At 43.4% G+C, this 25,402-nt stretch overlaps 1 protein-coding gene across 5 annotated transcripts in view; it reads left to right on the plus strand.

Annotated features, from left to right (window-relative positions):
- The window catches only part of BMS1 (BMS1 ribosome biogenesis factor), a 37,493-nt gene extending 12,477 nt beyond the window's left edge, over positions 1-25,016 (plus strand). For all 5 annotated transcript variants that reach the window (XM_075934772.1, XM_075934774.1, XM_075934773.1 and 2 more), the window contains 14 exons: positions 113-900; positions 1,950-2,051; positions 3,701-3,855; positions 4,966-5,047; positions 7,521-7,597; positions 9,947-10,138; positions 11,874-12,062; positions 13,613-13,793; positions 14,361-14,419; positions 18,350-18,472; positions 20,296-20,443; positions 22,663-22,838; positions 23,399-23,560; positions 24,486-25,016. In XM_075934772.1, coding sequence (XP_075790887.1) covers positions 113-900; positions 1,950-2,051; positions 3,701-3,855; positions 4,966-5,047; positions 7,521-7,597; positions 9,947-10,138; positions 11,874-12,062; positions 13,613-13,793; positions 14,361-14,419; positions 18,350-18,472; positions 20,296-20,443; positions 22,663-22,838; positions 23,399-23,560; positions 24,486-24,716 — 2,665 coding nt within the window. In that variant the 3' untranslated portion in view covers positions 24,717-25,016. The remainder of the gene's footprint in view (positions 1-112; positions 901-1,949; positions 2,052-3,700; positions 3,856-4,965; positions 5,048-7,520; positions 7,598-9,946; positions 10,139-11,873; positions 12,063-13,612; positions 13,794-14,360; positions 14,420-18,349; positions 18,473-20,295; positions 20,444-22,662; positions 22,839-23,398; positions 23,561-24,485) is intronic.
- Positions 25,017-25,402: the final 386 nt, after the last annotated feature.

Consider the following 25,402-nt stretch of genomic DNA (forward strand, 5'->3'; position numbering starts at 1 on the left):
GTTTATTTGCTTTCTCCTTTAGACGTGCATGTAGCTTTTTTTTTTTTCCCTTGGAAATTTTTGTTTCTGTAAACTGTGTAAATTTTTTTTTCATCTACATCTGGGAAAGCAGACTTGTGATGCCAAAAGAAGAGAAACATTTTGATGTGAAGACTGGGAGAGTACGTCGGAAGGCAGTGTTTGATGATGGAGCAGATGGTGAAGAGGATGATGAAGATGAAGAAATGTCTGACAATGAGATGGACAGAAGTGATGATGGTGAGGAGGGAGAAAGTGACAAAGAGGTACCAGGACAAGAGCTAGATCTCAGAAGTGCCAAGCGGCTGAAAAGAGAGGAGACTAAAGAAGAAACAACAGTGGAACTTCCAGCATTTGCTGATAGTGATGATGATCTTGAATTAAGTTCCGGGGAAGAAGAAGAAATTGGCCTTGATGAAAACAAGGAAGAGGCAGAAGACTCTGGAGATGAAGAAGAGAGTGATGAAAAGGAAAGTTCAGACTCTGATTCTGAATCTTCTCACAGAATTAGTAAATTCAAACTTTGTGAAACAGGCAGAGAATACAAAGAACGAAGAGAGACTCATAAACTAGATGGCAGTTTGGGTAAAAAAGTGGTTCCCACTACAGATTCTGGAAACTGCACAGCTGAAGAGCCATCTGAATCCGAGGCTGAAGAATCCTCTTTAGAAGAGGAGGAAGAGGAAGGATCAAATGATGATTCAGAAGTTGAAGAGTCAGATAGTAAAGGGATTCAGAGTGCTCCTGAGAAGAATGTAGATGGTGTTGAACAGACTGAATCGAAGGCTGAAGAAGATGAGGATGTTGATGATGATTTTGAAAATCTGCTGAAAGAGGAAGAGGAATCTGGAGGAGAAAATGACTTTTCTGCAGACACAGCAGGTAAATTTTAAATTTGATTTTTCCTTTACTTTGTCACGGTCATTGCTGGAGGCAGAGTTTCTTTTACCTCTTGGGAAATGGTGTTGACCACTAAGAATATTTAGAAGTGTGTAATTGGCTAATTGTGTAGTCTATACAATTTGTATCAACTACACTATTAGTCGATAAGAGGAGGCATTCTGTGTTAGCTCCAGGAGCTACTCCCACTGTGGCTCTGTGGATTAAATGTTTTAGGAGCTGGCATAGGGATGTAAGCGACTAGTGACTACTTGACTACTTGCTTCCCACCTCCTTGCTGTCTCTATAGTGGGGCAGCGGGGAATAGGGAAAGAGAAGGCAGAAGATGGTGCTTTAAAAACTTAAAAGCTGGTCGTCCCCCTTCTCCCCCAGTTCCATCTCCATGGTGTACGGGAGGGAGGGCAGGCAGGGGAGGCAGAGCCACAGCAGTCCTGGAGCTGGCACGAGCTCGGACTGCTCAGTCCCGGTTCATGTGGCTCTGGGAGCTATTTCTGCCCCAGCTTTGCATTTAAAATGTAGTAAGAGCTGGGCTGTCTGCGCACCTGGCTCCTACTACATTTAAACTGCAGACCACACCAGGGATAGCTTCTGGACCCAGCATGAGCTGGGAAAGCGCCTCCCCTTCTTGACTAATCACGTAGTTGATACAAATTGTAAGGACTACACAATTAGCCAGTTACCTGCTTCTTAACATTCTTAGTGGTCTTCCTCCTCCCCTCTCCTCCCCCGGGCGCACCGCAGAGACAGTGCTGGGGGAACCTGCTTTTAAGTTTTTAAGCACCGGCTTCTGCTTCCTCCCCCTCTCCCCCACTGCTGCTCTGATATAGAGGCAGCAAGTGTGGGGGGGAAGCGAGTAGTCAAGTAATCACTTGACTAGTCGCTTATATCCCTACGCCCAGCTGCCTACCAATTTTAAGGATATGGTAACTGGCTCCTCGTTTTAAGTTTTTCCCTAGAGCAGATGGTCCTTTATTTTAATACATTGCCAGTGTAGGAAGGAATTTACAGTGTTCTTCCCCTCCCCCTTTCAGGTGCACTTAAGTGGAAGGAAGACCTTACCCGAAAGGCAGCTGAAGCTTTTATGAGACAACAACAGTCTGCTCCCAACCTTCGCAAACTTGTATATGGCACAGGTAAAAATACACTTGTACACATGGAAGTTTCTCTTACAACATCCTGATGCTACTACTGTGATCCCTATAAAAGATTTTTAATCTTAAGCATTATTACTTAGCAATAGCTTTGGAGTCTATTCTTCCATGGGTGAAAGTAGAAAGAATGGATTTAACTCTCATTGTTGGAAACAGGATTTCACCTCTAATTTTCCTATATACTTCCAAGAGAAAATTTTTTATCTTCGCAATGAAACTTCTCTTAGGTTAGCTTGACCAGGGTTACTCATATTTATCCAGAGGTTTGCTAACTATATATTTGTTGGGTCCTTTTTGAGATACAGCAGTATTTTCCCCGGTTGGCAGAATGTTGACTTCACATTTTATATTTTTGGTATGTATTCTTCTAAAATGTGTTAGGGTCAGCTGTGCAGATACCACCTATTTTGGCAACTGGTTGTTTATGATGTGTCTGGTTAGAGGAGATTTTTGGCGTTCTTTAAGAATTGTATCTGAAATTAAACAAGCCTTCCTTGAAAGGTGAGGAAGTGTTCATTCAGAATATGAATCATAGAATCATAGAGCTGGAAGAGACCTCAAGTCTAGCCCCCTGCTCTAGGCAGGACCAATCCCAACTAAATCAACCCAGCCAGGGCTTTGTCAAGCCGAGACTTAAACCTCTAGGTATGGAAATTCCACTACCTCCCTAGGTAACCCATTCCAGTGCTTCACCACTCTCCTAGTGAAATAGTTTTTACTAATATCCAACCTGGACCTCTCCCACCACAACTTGAGACCATTGCTCCTTGTTCTACCATCTGTCACTACTGAGAACAGCCTTTCTCCATCCTCTTTTGGAACCTAAAATTAATTGGGTTAATTTTATGATGTCTTTTTTATAAAGTATATTTTTAATATAATGATGGTAATTTGTCAAGAATCAGGCATTGGTTTAAAGTAAAGATAAAGCTGCCACTTACATGATGTATGTATTCTGTTAAATTCATAAACTGATACATTTCCAAGCAGGAGACTGGCCCCCTCAATGTGTACAACAACTGTTGAAGTTACCAGGAGTTTGTGATACGTAAAATTTGCAATATAAAGCCCTAAAGTTACTAGTAAATTCATAATCTCTGTGTTAACAGTTTGCAAACTGGTATAAAAAAGTGGGATTTAGTTTTTGGATAAATAGCCTTTTCCAAGAAGACATTTTCGTTGTGTTTTTTTAATTTTGTGTTAAACAAGTTTCTATGTAAGATATTAAACACATCACAGTTGCTTAATCAAAGAACAGATTTTTTCAGTTAAATCTAATAATCCGAAAGGCACAAGATTTTTCCTTTGAAGTATGTAAAATTGTACACGTGGAACATATTTTTCTCACAGATGTATCCCAACTAATTAGCTATCTGGTCACGACACAGAATAATTCAGTTTCTGCTCCTGCTCTAAAAGAAACAAAGCAATGCATTTTCTCTGCTTTCTTAATACAAGTTAGAATACTGGTTTCCTTACTAAGACATTTATGCATAAACCACTTTTATAATTTAATTCCACTTCTCTCAAACTACATCAGACATTTAAGGATGTAAGGGGCAGGAGAGGTTTTTGATTAATCAAATACATATGATTTGCTGCTGATAATTTTAGCTCTGGTTTTTATTTAGTGATTGAGGATGCCAATGAAGAGGATGATGCTGATGAAGAACTTGGAGGTTTATTTCACGTCAGCCGCCCTGATGAAAAATCCAAACAAAAGGCTAATGCCCTTGACTGTTCCAAATTTCCAGTGGAAACCCTGCAGGATTGGGATTTAGATGAGGTAGTGCTTTTGGAGAAACAGCTCTTATGTTCTGAACTCTCTCTCTCTCTCTTTCTCTCTCTCTCTCTATATATATGGAGATTTCCTATCTCCTAGAACTGGAAGGGACCTTGAAAGGTCATTGAGTCCAGTCCCTTGCCTTCACAGCAGGACCAAGTACCATCCCTGACAAATTTTTCCCCAAATCCCTAGATGGCCTCTGCAAGGATTGAACTCACAACCCTGGGGTCAGTAGGCTAATGCTCAAACCACTAAGCTATCTCCCCCCTGTCTCACAGCTAGGGATGTGAAAGGTTAACCTGTAAAGCTTTGGCTGCTCCAGTGCGCCTCAGTGCCCGTTGAGCTGGGAGCTCATGGTAGAACTAGCCCCAGCATGGGGGCTGGGAGCCAGCTGCCAGATCCACAGGGAAATTCGTATTTGGCACTTAGTTGGTTAACTAGGTAAATGTTGGGTTAACCTAATGTTTAATCCGTTAACTGATTAGCAGGATTTTACATCCTTACTCTGTACTCTTACGAGGACGTCCTGTATGTATCCATGTACACCAGTCCTGAATTTTTCTCATAAAGAACTGTTGCTGTGCCACAAAATGAAACAAACCCATGTGAATTAGACAGTTCTGCCTATGTGCCAATTCTCCAGAAATTCTCATATCCCCTTTATTATCACTAGAGACATTGCCAAACAGGATGTTAGCTTTTTTGCTTTGTTCTATTTTTAATTGGAAAGGGAATTTAAAGCAAATAAACTTATTATTACTGAAAGATGCTGGATGGACTGAGGTGATACCTTATTTATTCATCAAATGGTTTCCACAGAGGCATTGTAAACTTCTGTTCCGATTCAGATTAATGTGCTTTAGCCTTTTTCTGGCAGGATGATTTCGGGGGCTAGGGAGAGGTTAATTCATTCCCCAGCGCCTCTCTGTGGAGGTTGTCAGCAAGGGAGACAGTTTTGATAGTTGTGTTATGATGTGGGTAGTTGTGTGCTCGCAAATGGGCTGAGAGCAAGTTGTCTATTTAAGTCTGTACAGTTATTACAAAAAGTGTTAACTGTTGAAGTACTTTGAAACAGTGACAAATATGAAAGGCAACTTGTCTGTTCTACAGGTTATGAACAGTATTCGAGACTGCTTTGTAACAGGAAAGTGGGAAGCAGATAAAGATGCAGCAAAGCTGCTGGAGGAAGATGGTAAGTCTGATACTCTTGGAAAATGACTAATGGAGAAAAAACTTCTAGTAAACACAGTGACTTCATATTTAACCTAAAATTTTGTTATCTCTTTAAAAATGTTCTACTTCAGTAACACCCTTGCCAAGTTTCTCTACCTGTTTTACATATTTGAAGCACCATGCAAGCATTAATTTTATTATTGTATCAGGTATCCTTTTCTGGAGAAACAGTGTGAGAAAGGGAACAATTTTCACTTTTTGAATGTAGTGTACTAGAGCAGGGGCTTTCAAAGTTGGGTTGCAGGCCTACCTGGATAATCTGCTGGCGGACTGTGAGGTAAATTTTCTTTTTTAATTTAAGTGTCCACAGACATGGAGCTTTGCAGCTCCCATTGGCTCCAGTTCGCTTTTTCCAGCCCAAGCCTACGCTTCCTGCTGCTTCCCTTGGATGGAAATGATGAACCGTAGCTAATGAGAGTTGCGAAGCTCCATGCCTATGGACAGTTAGATAAACAAAGCATCTTGCGGCCTTCCAGCGGTTTACCCAGTGAGCCTGTGACCCAACTTTGAAAACCCCTATACTAGAAAACTTACCGGCATTGCTTGAGTCCTTCATGGCAGGGGGCTGATGGTTTGGTGGGGTGCAGGAGTTGTCAGGAGTTTGGGGATCTGGGCAGGAGGCCAGGGGTGTGCAGTATACACGAGTCAGGGTTGTGGGTTGAGGAGGGGCCCAGGGCAGGTGCTGGGGATGTGGAGGGGAGTGCAAGAGTGAGGGTTGGAGGTGTGAGGCGAGGCTCAGCGCAGTGGAGTCAGGGCAAGGGGTTCATGCACCCTGCCCGCCATCTTCTCCCCTGGGGGTGAAGCACACCCTGCCTGCCGGCTTCTTCCTGGGGCCAGACCAAGGTGGGGGGCAGTGCGTGTGCAGGCCACCTGCTGGTGCTCTTTAAGGCTGGCTTATGGAATGCAGGGGCCATGCAGTGGCTGGCAGCTGCTCCTGGGGGCAGGACAAGCTGGGGTGGTAGGTGCTGCCGGCCACTGTAGCTTTCTGGGGTGCTTGCTGTGGTCATGGGTGAGTATAACTGACTCTGTATCAGAGGGGTAGCCGTGTTAGTCTGGATCTGCAAAAGCAACAAGGAGTCCTGTAGCATCTTATAGACTATAACAGATGGATTGGAGCATAAGCTTTCGTGGGCAAAGACCCACTTCGTCGATGCATGTCACTTCGTCAGATGCATGTCACTTCGTCACATACCTCTGATGAAGTGGGTCTTTGTCCATTTGTCTGTCTCTGTAGCTGCAGAGAACTCAGAGACAAAGGAAGGAAAAAACCCAAATTCCTTTGTCCCAATTTGAAAGTCCTATCTACATGCCTATTGGCTACTCCACCTGGCTAGGTGTAGTTAACCCCTTAGTCCCCAGGCTGCTGACTAACCCTCATAATCATAACACCCATGAAAGCTTATGCTCCAATACATCTGTTAGTCTATAAGGTGCTACAGGACTCTGCTATAACTGACTCAGTTATCCCACTCTTCCCTTTCCATTTGATATGAACCAATCACATTCCATGCACATACTATTATCCTGGCACAACCAAACCCTGACCTTGGTTTAAATTATGATAAGCGGAAGTTGCATATCAAATTTGGTGGTCCTCCCTCTTACCGTTTAGGTGGAGTTCTTGAACAAATGGACTCATAGAAGGATGGACAGACAGATGCACATTTCTAAAATACACAGATAGGCATCTACATATAGAATAGAAAATAGAATCCCCATTCAAGGCAGGTTGGTTTATGTTTACTGAAAATAAGCTTTCAGTAAACTAAGTCTTGTCTGCTCTGTTTTTCTGAAAAATTGGGATTTTCAATATGTTGGAGGACTGATGTAGATACTGTTTTTAATTTCAACTGATTACATTATCTCTAAAACAAGTTTTTTGAATGTTGATAGGTTTTATAGAGCAAACTACCATTTTTTTAAAACACTGAAATTACTGGCTCCATTTTAGATTTTTACTCTTCCTGCAGTCTCAGCCTCCACATCTTGACGGAAACCAGAGGCTCAGGTTGCTTAGTGGGCAATGTTATAGCTGAGGTATAGTGCTGTCAAAATTAAGAATGATTTCACTCTTTCCAATTGTTTGGCTCTCTCTCAGAGATGCAAGGAGGCAAGGTCTGTGGGCTTTAGCCAGAACTTGAATTTCTGAGGAGGTGGAGCTGTGTGAAGAAGATTGCTAATAGTGCTTTACTGAAAGGAAAAAGGAAGAGCTACCAAAAAAATCCAGGCTGCCACTCACTTTCTATACTGTGTGGAAAAGTAGTGAGAAGGAAATGTGATTAATCTGTACAGCAGCCAGTTGTATTGTATTAGTGTAATGTAATGTATTAGTGAGAAATAAATATGCATAAAATAGCAGACAGCGTAGAAGTGTTACAGAGCAATGCCACCACATTGCTAACTTCTGGATTTCGTGGCTGCTGTATTTACAGGAGAATTGTACGGGGATTTTGAAGACCTAGAGACAGGGGTTGTGCACAAAGGAAAACCAGCAGCAGAAGGAGATGAGGTATGATCTCTAGCTTTATTGTTCATCAGCTGCTCTCATTTAGTATGTTTCTGAATGGTGGGTTGTATAGAACGTCCCTTTAGCTCTGAAGCTCAACTGGATTGTTGGATGGTTGGTCATAATTCAGTAAAAACAAGTCTGCTATAATGCAGAGAACATTTTGGTATCTGAGGGATTGGACTTACATAGATTCTTCTCTTTTTATTTTAATTGGGAACAGGTGTGCTTTTAATGTCAGGGGATCAAATAAAGTGTTGTTTGTTACACGGAGTTCATCACTGTGGGGGAGCAGAGATCAGTTTACCATAGTTAACTGTAGAGGGCAGGCTTAATCAGCTTTGCAAATCAGGTTTGTAGGTGATGGATGATGCAAGTGGAACATGATCCTGACAGCTAATACCTTATATTTTTATGTAATCTTTTCCTAAACTGGTGTCCTAAAATAGAAGAACACAAATGGAAGATTAATGGTAGCATTAGTGGTTCTCATTGAGGTTGCTTGAACAAGCAGTTTCTGAGATACAGCTCCCTTAAAAATGCACAACATGAGATGACTACAGTTACATTTTTTTTGGTACACACTTTGGCCTCAGTGTATAGCTCTGATCCGTTCCAAACTGATGATATCTGCTCAGGACTGATTTCAGATAAAAAGCTGACTGCAGAAGTGAACATTTTTTAAAGTTTACCTGCAAAGCAAAATTGCCTGGATAGTTGGTATTCTACAACAGGGGCTGAGAGAGATTTTGAGAAAGGGGAGAGGAGAACGTACTTTAAAATGACTATGTCAGTCTATGATAGGAGCTCTCAGAGCTATTGTATCAGGCTCTGTTCAGCTCCTTTGTGTGTTCTTACTGATTTAAGAGCATCCCACTGAAATGTATAAACCCCTTCACATCTTTGACCCCCTCCTATGCTGCAGAAGGTTGTGCAGAGCTCCTTCCCTTCAAAGGGGAGCCTGGTGCTCTCTCCACTTCATTTTACTGTCTCCTAGCCCATCAGTCACCACTCTCTCTCTTTTCTCCCATGGCTTCTCCAAGTCATCTGGAAGGGAGAGGAAACAGGCACAGCTGGTAGCTGGGTGGCGATAAGGTTCCTAGGAAGTTTTTCTTTTGTGCCCTTCCTAGCCTCACAATCATAATTTGAAAAACTTAAAAAACAACGAATAGTACTCTAGTAGCACTTTAAAGACTAACAAAACATGCAGATGGTATCATGGGCTTTTGTGGGCACAACCCACTTCTTCAGATGACTGGAGTGTTGGATGTCCAGATCCAAGAATAAATAAGGGAAGGAGGGAGGGAGCAAATCATAATTTGCTCGTTATCACTACTTACTCAGAAATCAAGGAAAATTCACTGCTTCAAAACTTGGTAGAGAATTAAGGTTCACTGGCAGTGCCTGTACTGTACTCTTCCAGAATATCAAATGCATCTACCCTTAGATTTTGGAAAACTAGGAAATGGAAAGCTAAGAGATTTAAATATAGGCACAGTCAGTGTTCTGGAAGAGTATTTGAGTTTTGTTACATTGGGATTGTGATCTGAAATGTGTTGAAAATATACAAATTGTGAATTTCAGATTATTTTTAACTTGTGAAATTATGTCCAATGGTATCATATTGAGCTAGGCATTATTTATGTCCAAACTGCTCTCCCACCCCCTCTGTTTATCATTTCTGGTGCAGTATCTCACTCCTAACATGCAACTGGAACACTCCTAAGCAATCTTTGTAATACATGTTTATTTTAACTTAAGCATGATAAATTATGCCAATTCCAAGTTCTAAGCACTCTTGGTATACATTAAAAATGCAGTTCATAGCCATCAAAATATTTTAATATTGGTTTGAAAAGCTTTATGATGACCAAAGGAATGAGATACAATGGAAACACACTTCTGCTTCTAATAGAAGATGTACTTCTCCATATGGTGAATTTATTATTGAATTGCTCATCTTTTTAGGATGAAAAGCTATGCCTATGACCATTTACATTATTAAAAAAACCCTGGTCTACACTCAAAATTTAGATTGATCTACCTGTAGCACACAGGTTAGTGACCTAACCATGTTGTAGATACGCCTAGTGTTAATGCTAGAACTCTTCTGTTGATTTAACTACCACCGCTTAGGAAATGTAGATATATTGATGGAAAACCCTCTTCTGTCAGTGTAGGAAGCAGCTACACAGATGCTACAGCAGTATAGTCACAGCTGACTGTCTATAGTAAAGAATATTCCCTATATTGTTCTGTGGTCTTGTTTTGTAGATGTATCAAATGTTGGCTGACTGGGAATTTTGTCGAACTTTTCAAAAGCTGTTTGCTAACCACTCTCTTTCTTACTAGGCTGGAAGTGAAGAAGAAGAAGAAGAAGAAGAGGCTAAAGAAGGAAAAGAGCCCAAAGCCGTAGAGGAGGAGGAGAAGAAAAAGCGCATGGACAAAAAACGCAAATTGAAGGAGATGTTTGATGCTGAATACGATGAAGGGGATGCCACATACTTTGATGATCTCAAAGGGGAAATGCAAAAACAAGCTCAGGTATAAGATGACAACTTGGCAGTTTGTCTGACTTGAAAGCTTCCTAGGTACCATACATGCTGTTTCTGGGGAACTCTGAGATTCAACAGCTGCTGGTAACTCTTCAGTCTTACATGCATTACGCCTGTATGCTTAGAAGGATTTTTTTAATGGGTAACATTGTAATTCCATTACCATTTAAAAAACAAACAAACCCCAGATACTGATTCTTTTGAAGTTCTTTTTAATTGACTTATCACTTCTAAAATGTGGCACTCATCTAAAGCTACCTTGTAAACGTAAGAGGTTCAGGGGTTTCCAAACTGCGGTCCATGGACTACTTAATTGTGGTTTGCAGCCATTTAGCAGGCCACATTGTAGATGTTTTAAATGAAAAGAAATACAGGAAGGGGAGATAAAATTAAAAGGAAGCCTAGCCTGTTACTTACCTTTAAAAAGCTCAACATTTTTGTTACACTGACTACAGCTACAAATACAAACATATTTTGCTAGCATTACTTTTTCTTATAAGCAATTACTGTGATTGCCATAGGGATATTAAGGAATCACAAGTGAGTAAATAGGTGTCCACAAGGCAAAATGTACATCAGAATGTATTCCACATTTGAAAAGATTGAGAACCCCTCTTCTAGATGTCTGATGGGAATTCTCAAAGATGGTCAAGACACTTTGATCTGCTAATTCTGCTGCAAAATGTTGAGCTGTTAAATGACACCCTGAATGTAGTTTTTAACATAGCTTTTCGTATTGCACTGATATTTTTATGAAGAACCTTCCTGGTTTTTGTTGTAATGTAAGGTTATAAAAAAAGACAGAGACCATACACCATCTTTTCATCTAACAAAATCTCTCAGATTAGCCATTAACTCAGTTTACCAGTTTGCATTAATCTCTGACCTAAGTGATCAAACAGCCAGACGTAGTGTACTGATGTGCTTGCATCAGAACACGTAAAAGGTAAATAAGCCTCTTTCAGTAACAGAATGAGCCAATTTAGAACTCCTTTATCCTAAGACCTGTTAGGGAGACACACATTATAGTGATCCTCAAGCAGTGTATTACCATCACAGGCCAGAGAGTGAGAAACTTAACTGGAGAAAACCAAAGACTTCAGAAATGTAGTTGAACCACGTAATTTATTTGTTGTATTAGTCTCCAACAGCTGAACAAACAACAGAATGGTCAGTAGTGGCATAGCAAAGTATAGACAGATATCTATAGCAGTACAAAAACAGAGGAGAAAACCCCTCCTGTTAGTTAAAAGGAACTTTTGTTAATTACATAGAATCTTAGGTACACACAGCATCTCACAGATAGAGGCCCTCTCCTGAGGGCACTTAAAGTTTAAAAAAAAAAAAATTCCAAAGTGCTTACATGATTTAGGTAGAGCACATCCAATTTTCAAAAATGTTTTTGGTGTCTGCATCATTTTGACACTTTTTGAAATTTTACCCTAAAATTAGTATTCTAATGCTCTGTCCAAAAGAACAGCCTGCAGACTTTCCTATGCAACACTTGTTCTGTTTCCTAAATGGAGCTGCAAAGGAAAGGATTTGTCGTGGCAGACATCTGAAGTTAGTTACTGGAACTCTGAGGTCTGTCCAGACAGATAACGTGTAAATTAGTGTTTGGTTTTCAAGTAAAACTGAAACCTTCTGCACAACCCTTGTTCATATGTGATTTTTCATGTTCCATATTCAACCCATTTAAACTTTCCTCCATCTTTCTCACATAGCTTAATCGGGCTGAATTTGAAGACCAAGATGATGAATCCAGAGTTCAGTACGAGGGCTTCCGCCCTGGAATGTATGTTCGAATAGAGATTGAGAATATCCCATGTGAATTTGTGCTTAATTTTGACCCTCACTATCCAATCATCCTGGGTGGTTTAGGCAACAGCGAAGGAAATGTGGGATATGTGCAGGTATGTGGTTTGCGTGCTCTGCGTAGGGTATGGCTGTGTGTCAGTATACATAGTATTGCTGATTTATTTTTATTTCCTGTTTGGCAAATGAGAGAGATCCTTTATCTGAAGGTCCTTATGCTGAAAAAAAGAGATGGCTTTCAACATGGTTAATTTAAATGTCCAGTTTTTGAGATTGTAACTTCGCTGCTATCTTGTTCAAAACCAGTTTGACGATCAGAATGAAAATTTTATCATTGTTATTTTGGTATCTTTATATGTAATAAGCATAAAGAGCTCCTTTTCCTCATTGTCCCCATTGCTGAATAAGCTCATCTAAACACATTTGTGGTTCCTTGAGGTCTATAATCTAAAGCACGGCTGGGCAAAATACAGTCTGGGGGCTGGATCTGGCCTGCCAAGCCACCTGATCTGGTCCATGGACCACCCTGCTGGAACCCTCAGGCACGCAGCTGCCATGGTTTAAAGCGCAGTCTGTGCAGTTCTCTGCTGAGCGGGGAGGCTTTGTGTGATCTCCTCACCCCCCCCCAGCCTAATCCTCAGCTCCTATTGGCTGGAATCAACCACCCAATTGCTGGGTGGAGTGGAGAGATTGGCCTGGGGAATGGGGGCAATGCAAGCCTCTTCCCCCTCCTGTAGTTGAGAGCCATGTGGAGGGAACAGCCTACAGTTTCAACTGATCTGGGGCTGCAGCAAGCAGAGCCTGGCCGGCTTGGGGGTGCTGCGGGGCTGCTGGCCAGGAGACATGTAGGTAAGCGCCTCCCAGCCAGAGCCTGCCTCTGGCACCCCTGCCTCTCCTGCACTCCAACTCTGTCCCCCAGGTCACCATCCCAACCCTCTGCACCCCAACTCCCTCCCTAGGTCACTATCCGAACCTTCTGCACCCTCTTGTCCCAGATCGCAACTCCCTCCCAGGCCCTATACCCCCTCCTACATCCTTCCCCCAGGCCACAATCCTCTCCTGCACCCAAACTCCCTCCCAGACCCTGCACCCCATTCCCCTGCCCCAGGTCACCACCCAAACCCTCTGCAGTTTGCACCCCCTTTTCCCTTCTCTCAGGTCACAATTCCCTCCCAGAGCCCCTCCCCCAGGCCAGAATCCTCTATTGCACCCATACTCCCTTACTCTCCACCCCAATCCCCAGACCCAGGTCACAACTCCCTCCTTCAACCAAACTCCCTCTCAGACCTCACACCATCTCCTACACCCCAGTCCCTTACCCTGTGCGCCCTTCTACACCCAAACTCCATCCTAGACCCCGCACCCCGTCCACTTGGCCCTTGATCACTTTCCAAAATCTTAGAGTGCTCCCCCCTCACACCAAAAATAATCACCCACCCCGATCTAAAGCTTTAGCTATGCTACAGACCTAACAGTGGTATAGCTGTACTGCTGCGGCTGTATCGCTGTAAGGTCTCTAGTGTAGCTACTTTATGCAGGAGCGTTCTTTGATGGTTAAACAAGCATTTAGGAAGGATGAAAATTGTTGCAGTAATCACTGATACTAGGAACAATGCTGTGCGTTGAATATTGTTAATCTTTTAACTAGTTACGTCTGAAGAAGCATCGCTGGTATAAGAAGATACTTAAAACACGGGACCCTATAATCTTTTCCTTGGGGTGGAGGCGATTTCAGACAATCCCTTTGTACTACATTGAAGATCATAATGGGCGTCATAGGCTTCTTAAGTATTCACCGCAACATATGCATTGCGGAGCAACATTTTGGGGTAAGGATTACTTAGATTTACAGTCTGCACATGGTAAACTGCAAAACTTTCTAGCCTTAGAGTAGTCATTAGGTCTTTCCTGTACAAATAATCAGCTGATAGCTTTGAAGAAAGGAAGACTCATTTAAAACAGTTTTATTCCCCACATCATATAACATAATACTAACAGCAAATGTGCAGTATGGTTGAAAGAGAGATGGGGATTGGGTGGGCACTGTCTAGTTCATTTGTGAAGGGTTCCAGTCAAATTCTGATCTGCCTACTGCATCAGAGAGGAACTGGTGACCATATATAAAGAAAAGAGAGAGCATGTTAAGGACCCGGTCCTGAAAACATGGAGTTAGTTCCCCATCACAAGTAATTCCATTCACTTCAAAATGGAACTACTTATGTGAGTAACTTCCTGAATGACTAGTTTAACTTGTCTTATTTTTTTGGTGGGGGATGCACAAAACATGATTCTAAACATACTCATGTTTATCAGCATTCTGAGACTAGCTTTAAACAATAACCCATTGTTGTTTAGCCAAAACACCTCATAATTTGTTTTATTTAATTTTGTTTTAGGCCCCATCACTCCCCAAGGGACAGGATTTTTGGCAATTCAGACAGTCAGTGGCGCAACGGTAAGTTTATTGTACAAAAAAATTAATTGGCTCTTTCTGTAGATCATTGTATCAAACAGTGAGTAATTTTATTTGGAGAGTTTACTTGTGTGAACAGAGATGTGACTGGATCTGAGAGGATCTTTAAAAACTGGTAAGGCACTCAGATACTGTGGTGATGAGCATGGGATAAAGACCTAGAGAAGATAATTAGATTTCATTGGGTAAAGGTTTGTATGGAGGGATATATTCCCACTCCTGGTGCGTTGATGTTCCAAGCGTATAGGATAACTTCATTATAATGAGACCAGATTAATTGAAGGGCAGTGACATACCTGATGGAAGAGTTTCTTTCCTGCACTCTAATCTGAAACCTCATTTGTCTGAAATATTACAGGTGGTCCTACTACATTTTTTATTAGAGGTGCTGTGCATACTACATTACAGTATGCTTTTTCTTGAATATACTTATAGGCTATGTCCAACTCTTAGGGCTCATCTAGACTATGCGGAACAGTCGAAAGAGGATATGCAAATTCCGTGGCAATTTGCATATCTTCTTCCAACCACACTTTTGAAAGCGGAGTCTTCGAAAGTGGAAGTAGTTTAGAGGTGGCTTTTTTGGTGAACCCCTCGCCCCCCGCCCCCTCCCCACGTTGAAAAGCCGCTCTTCCTCAAAAATTTAGGTAGGTTTACATGGCTTTTCAACAAAAGGGGGGGAAATTCGCCGAAAAAGCCTCGTCTAAACTACTTTCACTTTCGAAACTCCGCTTTCGAAAGTGCGGTCGGAAGAAGATATGCAAATTGCTGCAGAATTTGCATATCCTCTTTCAACTGTTCCCCGTAGTCTAGATGAGCACCCAAGAACACAGGTTCTCTCTAATATTTTCCATCCAAGTTTGGAAATAAAATTTGTGTGTGCTCTGAGACGTGTGAATGTGCACCAGCAGTCGAAACAAAAACCTAGCTGTAGGCCTGGCAGCATTTGAATCTCTCCTGAGCAGCTGCATAAGCACACAGCTTACAGGGAACTCTGGTCATGCCATCAGCAAATGGAGCTGTGGGTTCAGCAGGCCACGTTTTGCCTGTAATTCTGCGCCATCTGCCCTGAATGTGTCTGGACCTGCTCCCCAGACCTTCACCATGGGACTGCCATTTTGTAGCTCAAATGCCTTCTGGTGCAAGATTAGTGAAGTAGGTCCAGACACATTGCTGAGGTGGCTGTGCAGATGCCAGTTTAGGCATTTGCACCATTCACCTGTGAGCATCTGAGGACAGGAGATCTGTGGGTAGCAGCCTTATCAACAGAGCATCCTCTCTGCTCAATTTGGTCGGAGCCTGTGCTAGCCTTTTTTTAGCTGGATTTTGGCAGTGACTTGTATGGGCCCTCAATCAGGGATCTTATTTTCTTTTATGCCACTCTGAACACCTTGTTGGCACTCGAGGATAAAGAATCGTTGTACGTCACTGTCTCGGTCTCTGTGCTGCTCTAGCTTTACCATACATGGCTTTCCTGAGTCCTGGCCTCATGCTTAACAGTGAATTCCTCTTTCTGCTTTGTAATAAGAAGCAGAATGGGCTCATTTTTAGTCAGAGTATCTACTTCAACCTCCAGTACTGAGTCTAGAGATACTGGTATGAACAAAAAGCAGGAGTCCATGCTCACAAATGATGAGGCTTTTGTAATTAGCCCTCTCAGAAAAGGCTAGCACAGGCTCCTACCAATTATGGTTTCACCTTTGTTTTGATCAAGTATGAAGAAAGGTCAAAATACCATTTGTTACATGATGCTATCTTGTGAAAGCATGAAATAAGAAACGTAAATGACACTTGGAAACCCTGCACAAGAACCACATAGAAAAACCAAGGTCATTGTCCAGCTCCAGAAAACTTTCCTGTCAACACTTGGCAGTTCAAGAGAGCCATATCAGTCTCTGCCAACGCTCAAAAGGAATATGAGGTGAGTTACCAGATCACACAGACCAATAATCCTCATGCAATTGGAGAGACTTTGATTTTGTGATCTGCAGTCATTATGGTGAACATAATGTGCGGAGAAAATGTAAACAATCTCAGAGTCATATCACTCTCCAATCCTTCACTTCAGTGTGCTGTTGAATTGTTAGCAAGACAAAAATATACCATGTGATTGCATGGTGGGCTTTTCCACAGATGGAGCTGCAGCTATGGCATGCCTTGGTTAAAGAAAGGTGCTCCACATGGATTCTTCGCTTAATTCACAGAGAACAACTGGCATCTAAAACTCTGAGTCCAGAACTAGGAGAAGTTTAGCAGCAGATCTCATCTACTGTGAACTACATCAAGGCAGTGTCTTTGCTTGAATCTTTTTGTAAAACTGTGGGAAGAAATAAGGTCTGATCATGATGTGCTGTTTTGCACTGACCTTTATTGGTTCTGGAGAAGATGATTTTTTAGATGAGAGAGGAGCTGCATGCCTGTGCAATAGATTGCAAAAGAGAGATGTTTCTTTGAGACCCATGTCACAGACATGCTTGGCAAATTGAATGAATTGTTAACAAGTCTGCAAAGAAAACCATCCACATCCTTCAGCTGAGTGATTGACTCACAGGATTCAGGAAGACAATTATTTTCCAGAAGAATAATCTATTGAAGACAAACTCTGACATTTCTTCCAACAGCTTTGCAAAGTTCCTGTCTGACTGAAAATGTTCTGACTCCTGATCTGGAGGAACAGTTTTCATCCTTTTTTTCCCTCATGACTTGAATGTGGCAAAGTATCATTGGGTGTGAAATTCCTTACAGTATATGACTGATGCCATGGACTTGCCAGCAGCTGAAATCAGTCAGGTCGTCGAAATTTCCTATGATTGATTCTTGTAAAGAACAAAGTCTGTCTTTCTCTCCTGGAGTTCTCATTCACTTTCAAGAATGAATATCCTGCGTTCTCAACATACACGAGCACAAATTTGTGTGAAGCTGGGCTCAGAACACTTGTGTCCATTTACCGGTATCACTATACTGTTGATATCCCATCAGAGGTGCAATTTCCACCATGCCTCCAGACTTGAGAAGCTGTGTTGCACATGAGTATTCAATAAGATGCTTAATGTGTAAATTAATTGGATTCCTTGGTTGCTATGTTGCTGTCTGGGGTCATAGCCCTGACTTAGAGCTAGGGTTGTCATTCCCAGCACATACTGATGTACGTGCGCTAACTCTTGTTGAGCAGGTGTACTAAAATGTACTAGTGTAGCTTCAGTGAGCTAGCAAGGCAAAGTATATGTCCACAGGGTTAAGGCAGGTTTGTTCTAGGCATGGCGATTTTTAGCATGCTAGCTTCTTGAGCGCTAGTGCAAGTGTGTCTGTGGGAAATGGGAATCACAACCCTAGCTCGAAGTGTAGGCAGCCCTTCATTGTTTGTACACTTGCATGCACATATTAAGGAATTCAGATTATTCCCTTGTAGTAACTCTTGAGTGGTTGTTTTGTTAATCCAACCCTGAGAGAAGTGCATGTGTGCCATCTTTGTGGCCTTCCTGTTTCCTTTTTATATATTTAAAAGATATCTCCATACCATTTCAACGAGAAGTATGATTATTATTACAAAACACAAAAGTCCCTTTGCTCTGAACCCCTCCGCGCCTATCAAATTCTTGTGTGGAGAAATAGAATGCAGAGTACAGTAGAAAATGGAAAAAACTTAAAAGATGACTTAATTTGAATGGCCATTCTGAATAGTTCATTAATGGATGCTAGGGGTGTGACATTAGCAGTAACTCAACCAGTTTTCATGAAGTTGATTTTAGTTTGCTGAGCTGCAGTGCTCCTGTTAATGTTGTAAAGTCTGTGAACTCTGGCTATGACATGTAATGAAATAGTACCTGTCAAGTGAGTTCTTCACTTGCTGGCAGTAGGATTGTTATACACATTTAATGCTCTATCAGTCATTCATATGGTTATATATTTCAGCCTGAGTTCCGGATAGCTGCCACAGGAGTTGTACTTGATTTAGATAAATCTGTAACAGTTGTGAAGAAATTAAAGCTGACTGGTTTCCCATTCAAAATTTACAAAAACACATCATTTATTAAGGTACGTGTGTGTACTGTAGTATTGCTAGAATAAAGGTTGGAAGGAAATGCAACTTGGAACGCTGTTCATCAGTTTTTTTTAGGCAGAAATCTCCTTAGTGTAATGGGAATTTTACTGAGTTAGCAACGCTGAATAAGGTTCTTGGTCTTTGAATGTATTTAAAAACAAAATTACATGTGTATCATAAAAGTATCTTACAGAGAGCTAGGCCGCTGTGCCCCCTGCTCGCTCCACTCACCAACCTCCCTCTCTGGGAGTAGGCAGCCTTGGCTCTCCCCCAGGCCACCAGGAAGGGCTAGGCTGAGGCCTGGCAGCCCTGGTCTGCCCTGGCTCTCTTCCTGGCTGCCAGGCTCTCCTGAGGCCAGGTCAGCCTCGGGTCTCCACCCCATCCCGGGGAGGGGTTAGGTCAACCTGGCTCATTCCCTCCAGCTGCCAGGGGGTTGGGCCATGCTGTGGCCACCCTGGCTCTCTTCCTCCAGCCTTGAGGGTTCATGGCTTCTCCCCCCCCCACCCCCGCAAGGGGGGAGGACTCAAGGCTTTCAGTCTTCCCCCGCCTCTCCATGAGGGGAAGGGGCATGCAGCTCTGCCCCTCTCTTGCGAGAAGGGAGGCCTTGTGGCTCTGTTCCTCTCTCCCCTTCTCCCCCACCCCTCGCCCAGGAGGGCACACAGAGCCAGGCTCCCTAGAAGTGGGGAGGCCTCTTGGCTTTGGCCTGCCTGAGTGCCAGGGAGGGAGGGAGGAGGCTGATGGCTGAGGACAGAGGGAGGGGCTGTGGGATTCAGAGTGAGGTGATGACAGGAGAAGTTTTGTTAAAAAATATAGATGTACGGTATTCTGACTAACTCCGTTGGCCAAACCGTCCTCTTCTGAACTCCCTGTTGTGCCAGATCTAGCCAGCTTCCCCAGTGCCTGCCATCTCTGCAGAATGTTAACCCAGCTTCTTCCTTCTCCAGAGGATTTAATTCTATAGAATTTATAAACTGCAGACTTCCTGTACGGTTGTGGAGCTGGCTGGGGGATGAGGTGGTGTTAGACTGAGTTGCCAAGGAGCCAGCAGGCTTCCCTAAATCAGGGGACCAGATTAGGGGATTTACGACTTGAGCCTGCAAGTTGCAGAGTGCCCTGTGCCCAGTCCAACAGTGCAATCGCTCATAAACGTTAAGTCCGTGAGTGGTTCTAGTGACTGTTTGCGTCTATAAAGCAGAAACACATGTCCACAAGGGCTGCATGATATTAGGTATTCTGTCTCACCTCCTGACAAGTCTCCTGCCAAATGTTATATTTTGGCAAACAAGTCTTCGAAGCAGTAATGGGAAGATGCTCCTAACACATCCATGGTTGAGATTAGTGGGTGCAAAGGCGAAGACCTGAATTTATTGTTAAGACATTTTATATCTATATATAGGGTGTCATTAGGGACGTTAAAATGTATTTATTTTTGTAAATGTGTAGCTGCTGAAATGGGTAAGTGGTTATATGTTTACACATGGAAGGAGGCAGGCAGGAGTCGGTGCTTGCAGGGAGCTCCCCGCAAGCATCAGCTCCCACCTGCCACCTCCCCCCCCATGCTGCTGCATGTAACTGGTTAACATTTACATCCCTAGTGTAAATTAGAGGAAGACTGTCTTAGAAGAAAAAAACCTGCTATCACAGTTTCTTATGTAAGGAGAGTCTGTATACATTTAAGAACATTTTATGATCCTAGTTCCCTGTTTATTATAAACCACTTGTGATTGTGTTTTTTGTGGCTTACACAATTCTATATAGCTCGACTGGTAGGATTGTGTGTTATTTATAATAAACATGCCATCTTTGTGTTACCCAGGGAATGTTCAATTCTCCATTGGAAGTGGCGAAATTTGAAGGGGCAGCCATTCGCACTGTGAGTGGCATTCGAGGACAGATCAAAAAGGCTCTTAGAAAGCCTGAAGGAGCCTTCAGGGCCACATTTGAAGACAAGTTGCTCATGAGTGGTGAGTAGCACTTCTCAAATGAGAGATTATCATTCCATGCTTTTCCTTCTCCTCTTCCCCAGAGTATAGAAGCATCATTTGTGTGCTTGAATCTCTGATTTTACTAATTGGATTCCTTGGTTGCTATGCTGCTGTCTGGGGTCATAGGAAACAGTAAGATGCAACATGAGGTCATGCAGTCATAAAGGTTTTTGAACCCTCTGACTCAGAGCTAGGGTTGTGATTCCTAGCACACACCGACACGCATGTGCTAACTCTTGTTGAGCACTGCTTCTCTTTGGGACCTTGTATGCAGGGTTTGAGGTGCTGCTCTGCTTGATGGTGTTTTGGATGTTAAATTGTGTTTAATCAGCTAATCAGCGAAATTTCCATTGACTAGTCAATTAGTTGATGGCCGGGGTGGGAGGGGGGAGGAGAGAAGACCGCTGAGCCACAGTGGGGTTAGCTCCCAGCCCCAGGACCTAACCCTGCTGCCGCTCTGCCTTTTAAATATATGAAGAGCTGCCAGGCTCTTAATACATTTAAAAGACTAAAGTGCAGCAGGGCGGACCAGGCGTGAGCCGGGACAGCTGTTTCCCAGCTCGTGCCTGATCCACCACTGCACTTCTGCCTTCCCTGCCCCCTGTGGTGGTGGTGGAGAACCAGCTTTTTAAGCTGGCTCCCCCCAGCACTGGCACCTGTTCTCTCCCCTCTTCTACCCCCTGCTTGCTTCTCTCTGATAGAGGCAGCAAGCGGGGGGGCGGGAGAGGGGAGAGAGGCAGAGGGGAGAAGCGACTAGTCAAGTCACTAGTCGACTATCCGATAAATAGATGCTTATCAGACAGTTGACTGGTCCAGCGGTTCCCAAACGCTGGCCCGGAGCATACTGCCAGGCCATGCCCCCAGCTGGGCTCCGCTGGGGAGCGAGCACAGTAGCGTTCCCTCTAATGTGCACGCCTGCATGGCATGCACCAAGAATTTGAGGCTCTCCCGGCTGCTTTTGGGCGGGGCCACTTGGCGAGTGGTTGCCCCAGCCCAGGAGCGCCAGGGCAGCCTCCACACGGCCCTGGCCCTAGCGTCAACCCTTCCACAGGGCTGGAATTGTGAGGCGGACGGTGGCTGCTCTGGTAACCCCGGCCAGGGTCGGAGCCGCGGGCCGCATGGCCAGAACCAGAGCTGCGGGGAAGTGAGGTGAGGGAGTCACGTGAAGGGTTGGGCAGGGTGGAGCACGGTACGTGGGCAGCCTGAGGCCCATGTGCAGGGAGAGCTTCCAAAGGACAAACCTCCAGCATTGAGGAGGAGGATGGAGCCGCATCGCCATATCCACATGTACAGGGTGTGGATCCCGCCCCTCCAGGCCACACAACTAAGGGGTGACAGGGGCTTCCCCAGCTGCCCTGCCTGTGCCCTGCCCCGGCCAGAAGGGCAGCCCTGGGAGCCGCCAGGTCCGACCCAGGCCTGGAGTCTGGTGGCACGATTCTCCCACAGAGTGCTGCCACCAGGGTCCACAGCTGGGTAAACACTGAGCTGTGAATCCCTGTGCAACCGCTCCCCACATGCTGGGACCTGCCACTTTCTAACCAAGTGCCACCATGGGCCACTCGAAGCAGCCTCCTTCCCCTCTCCCAGCTCTTTCTGCCTAGCCCTCGGGCTGCTGAATTGGGGGTTGTCTTAGAGGGTGGGGGGCTCTAAGAGGTGGGGGGCTGACACGGGGGGGGTTCAGTTGCATTCGGGTGTGGAGCTGGGATTGGGAGGGATATTGGGGGATTGGGTACAGTGGGGCTCTGGAAACAGGAGGCTGGCACGTGGGGATCTGGAGGTGGGGGGCTCTAAGCCTGAAGAGGCAGAGGGCTGGTGGAGCTGAAGCCGGCTGTTTGCGGCGGCTCTGGGAGCTACGAATTTTGGTGGACCAGTAAAATTTTAGACGCATACTCATTAATTGCATAATGAATTGGCAAATATGCAAATGTTACCAGTGCACCAAAAGTTTGTGAATGGGTTTGCCGGTCTGCAGTATAAAAAAGGTTGGGAACCACTGGGCTAGTCGCTTATATCCCTGGATGGTGTAGTAGACTGAGGGTAAGAGGAGTGCTCCTCTTGTAAAATAGAAATTAATGTAGCTAATTTAGTCTGTGGCTTGCGATTCAGTTGACTTCCTTATTCAGATAATGTTTTCTATAGCATTGATACAGTACACCACATTGTCAAAAGCAAAGTGATCTTTTTTTTTTTCCTTTCAGATATTGTCTTTATGCGGACTTGGTTTCCTGTTTCCATCCCAACTTTCTATAACCCAGTAACATCCCTGCTGAAACCAGCAGGTGAGAAAGATACTTGGACAGGAATGAAGACAACTGGCCAACTCAGGCATGAACGGGGCATCAGACTGAAGCAAAACAAAGATTCCCTCTATAAGGTATCTCTTATATGTGATCTGTGAGTTATGCATGAGTGGTCTCCGCTGTATCCCAAATAAATGCAGTGTCTACATGTGTGTGCATGTAGGAGAACATCTCTTTACTTACAGAATAGTTGGCATAGTTCTTGGATAGTATACAGAACAGGAACCAAGTTGTGGGGATTGAAGCATTGAGTTGGATAGTGAATCAATGAGCATTTACAAAGTGACCCCGGGAAAATTGGAAAACCAAAGCGGAATCCACATGAAACAGCATTAGGATTGATATAGGCAGATTCTTAATTACCACAAAGACATTTGTCCTGGATGGCAAAGCTAATTGTCCATAATCTCATAACATCACGTCATGGGATTTTTGAAGAACCATACATAAGGGCTTTGGTTTTACGTCTCATCCAAAAGATGTAAGGAGACCCAGCATCACACAGGTGAACCCATCATCCTTAGCCCCGGGAAAGAATAATTGGCAGTTATTTTCATTTGAAATATACCATGCATAGGAAAAGTGCTAGAGAAATATGAATGTCTTATGTATGTTTGAAATTTGTTTTTTTCAGCCAATAGTGAGGGAGAAGAGGCATTTCAATAAACTCCACATTCCGAAAGCACTCCAGAAGGCACTGCCATTTAAGAACAAGCCTAAGAATCATGAGAAGAAAGCTAAGTCTACAAAGGACCAGTGGAGACCAGCTGTTATCAGGGAGCCTCATGAGAAGAAGGTAATTGTTTTATTGTGAAACTAACATTTCCTGCTTAAGATTGTGTTGCTTGGGTCCTGCCTGACTCTTTAGTTTTAGGATCACTGAAATGTGCATCAGTTGCCAAAACTTTGTTCCTTTGATTCTGGCTTCCACCAGAAACTTCCAGTATATGGCACACACCAGAGCTTTATACTGAATTGGTCCTGAGAGATGGTTGCTAGGAATTGTTGTAGTAGATTATGGATGGCCAAGGGATGTTTCACCAGTTCTCCTAGTATGTGTTCTCAAGACGTTTAGGTCAATGATGTGCTACATGGGAGATTTGGTGTATAATTGTCCCCTTCTCTTTGCTCTTAAGGTTGCCATTCATTAATAGTGAAGAGAGGCTTTGAACACAAATAAATTGTGCTGATGCAGGTACAAGGGATTGTAAGAATGGAAGGATGTAAACCTCAATTTAGCATTCCCATAAAGTTAAATAATCTTATTATAATAATCAGGGCTTGACAAACAATGTAATGTACTTGCCTGTGGCAAGTAGATTACACCCCGAAAGAGCTGGTGCAGAGCGATCTGCGCATGTGCAGAACTGCGTGGCTGGCGAGCGGGGCTCGGCAAGCCCTGATAATAATGATGCACACCACTTTCCAATAATACCTTCAATGCAAGGATGTCAGAAGAGCTTTGTAAATGATAACAACCTCATTAACGTTCCTATGATTTAGGCATGGTAATTATCCCCATTTTACAGAGGTGAAACATTCACAACATGAGTAAGTGATTTGCCCAATGTCTCTGATCCAACATTGTTCATTAAATAATATCATTAACTCATGGTTTTCCTGGGGTCAAATTTGTTCTTTCTTTTGCGAGCAGTTCTCTAGCTCACCCAAAGTGTGTGTGTATATGTGTACATTTAACTTGTGTCTTCTGTTTCAAATAGATATCAGCTCTGCTTACTGCTTTGGGTACGGTGCATAGTTACAAATTAAAGAAGGCCAAAGTAAAACATCGTCAGCAGCTTAAGGATTACCTCAAAAGGAAGAACAAGGAGGAGGAAGAGAAATTTAAGCGGCAAAAAGAAGCCAAGAAAAAACTCTTTCGAATTATGGGACAGAAGGAGAAAAAGAGGCTGAAGTCAAGCTTGAAGGGATCTGGAGAGAAAGAAAAGTGAGTTTCAGGAGGTCTCATCAGATCGCAAATGGAACTTGAGGATAAGTTATCAATGCACTGCCTACAAATATCACGTCAAAAGGCAATATCTGAAACCATGCCTTGGAATAAACTGAACCTGCTTTGAGAAGACAAGGATGCTAATACGACCTCTCAACATTTGGAAATGCTTGTAAACAAGAGATGATAATCATGGGGCAGGGAAAAGGTTTCACATCTGGAGCACTGTCCCTAGTATTTCCATGCAGTTACATTCATAAATGCTCTGCAATCAACCATTAAACTATTTTACTGTTAATTATTTAATGTCATTCGGTTATGAATGGGCAACCTTGATTTCGATGGATTGCTTGTGAAGTAACGTGCGGCTCAGTATAAATAAGGATTTCAGAATCTGTCTCTAGGTTGATAATGCTCAGGCCTAGTCAACACTAAAAAATTAAGCTGTCATACCTAGATGACACAGAGCTGTGAAAAATCCATATCCCTGTGTGGCATTGTTAAGACAGTATAAGTCCTTGTGTAGACAACATTAGATCGACAGGAATTCTTCCAAAGATCTAGCTACTGTCTCTTGGGGAGATGGATTATGCATGCTGGCAGGAGAGACCCTCCCGTTGACATAAGTAATGTCTACTTTGAAGCACTGTAGTAGTGCAGGCGTGCCTCTCTAGTGTTCTAAGTGTA

Source organism: Pelodiscus sinensis, chromosome 8, assembly GCF_049634645.1.
Source record: "Pelodiscus sinensis isolate JC-2024 chromosome 8, ASM4963464v1, whole genome shotgun sequence".
Taxonomy (NCBI): domain Eukaryota; kingdom Metazoa; phylum Chordata; order Testudines; family Trionychidae; genus Pelodiscus; species Pelodiscus sinensis.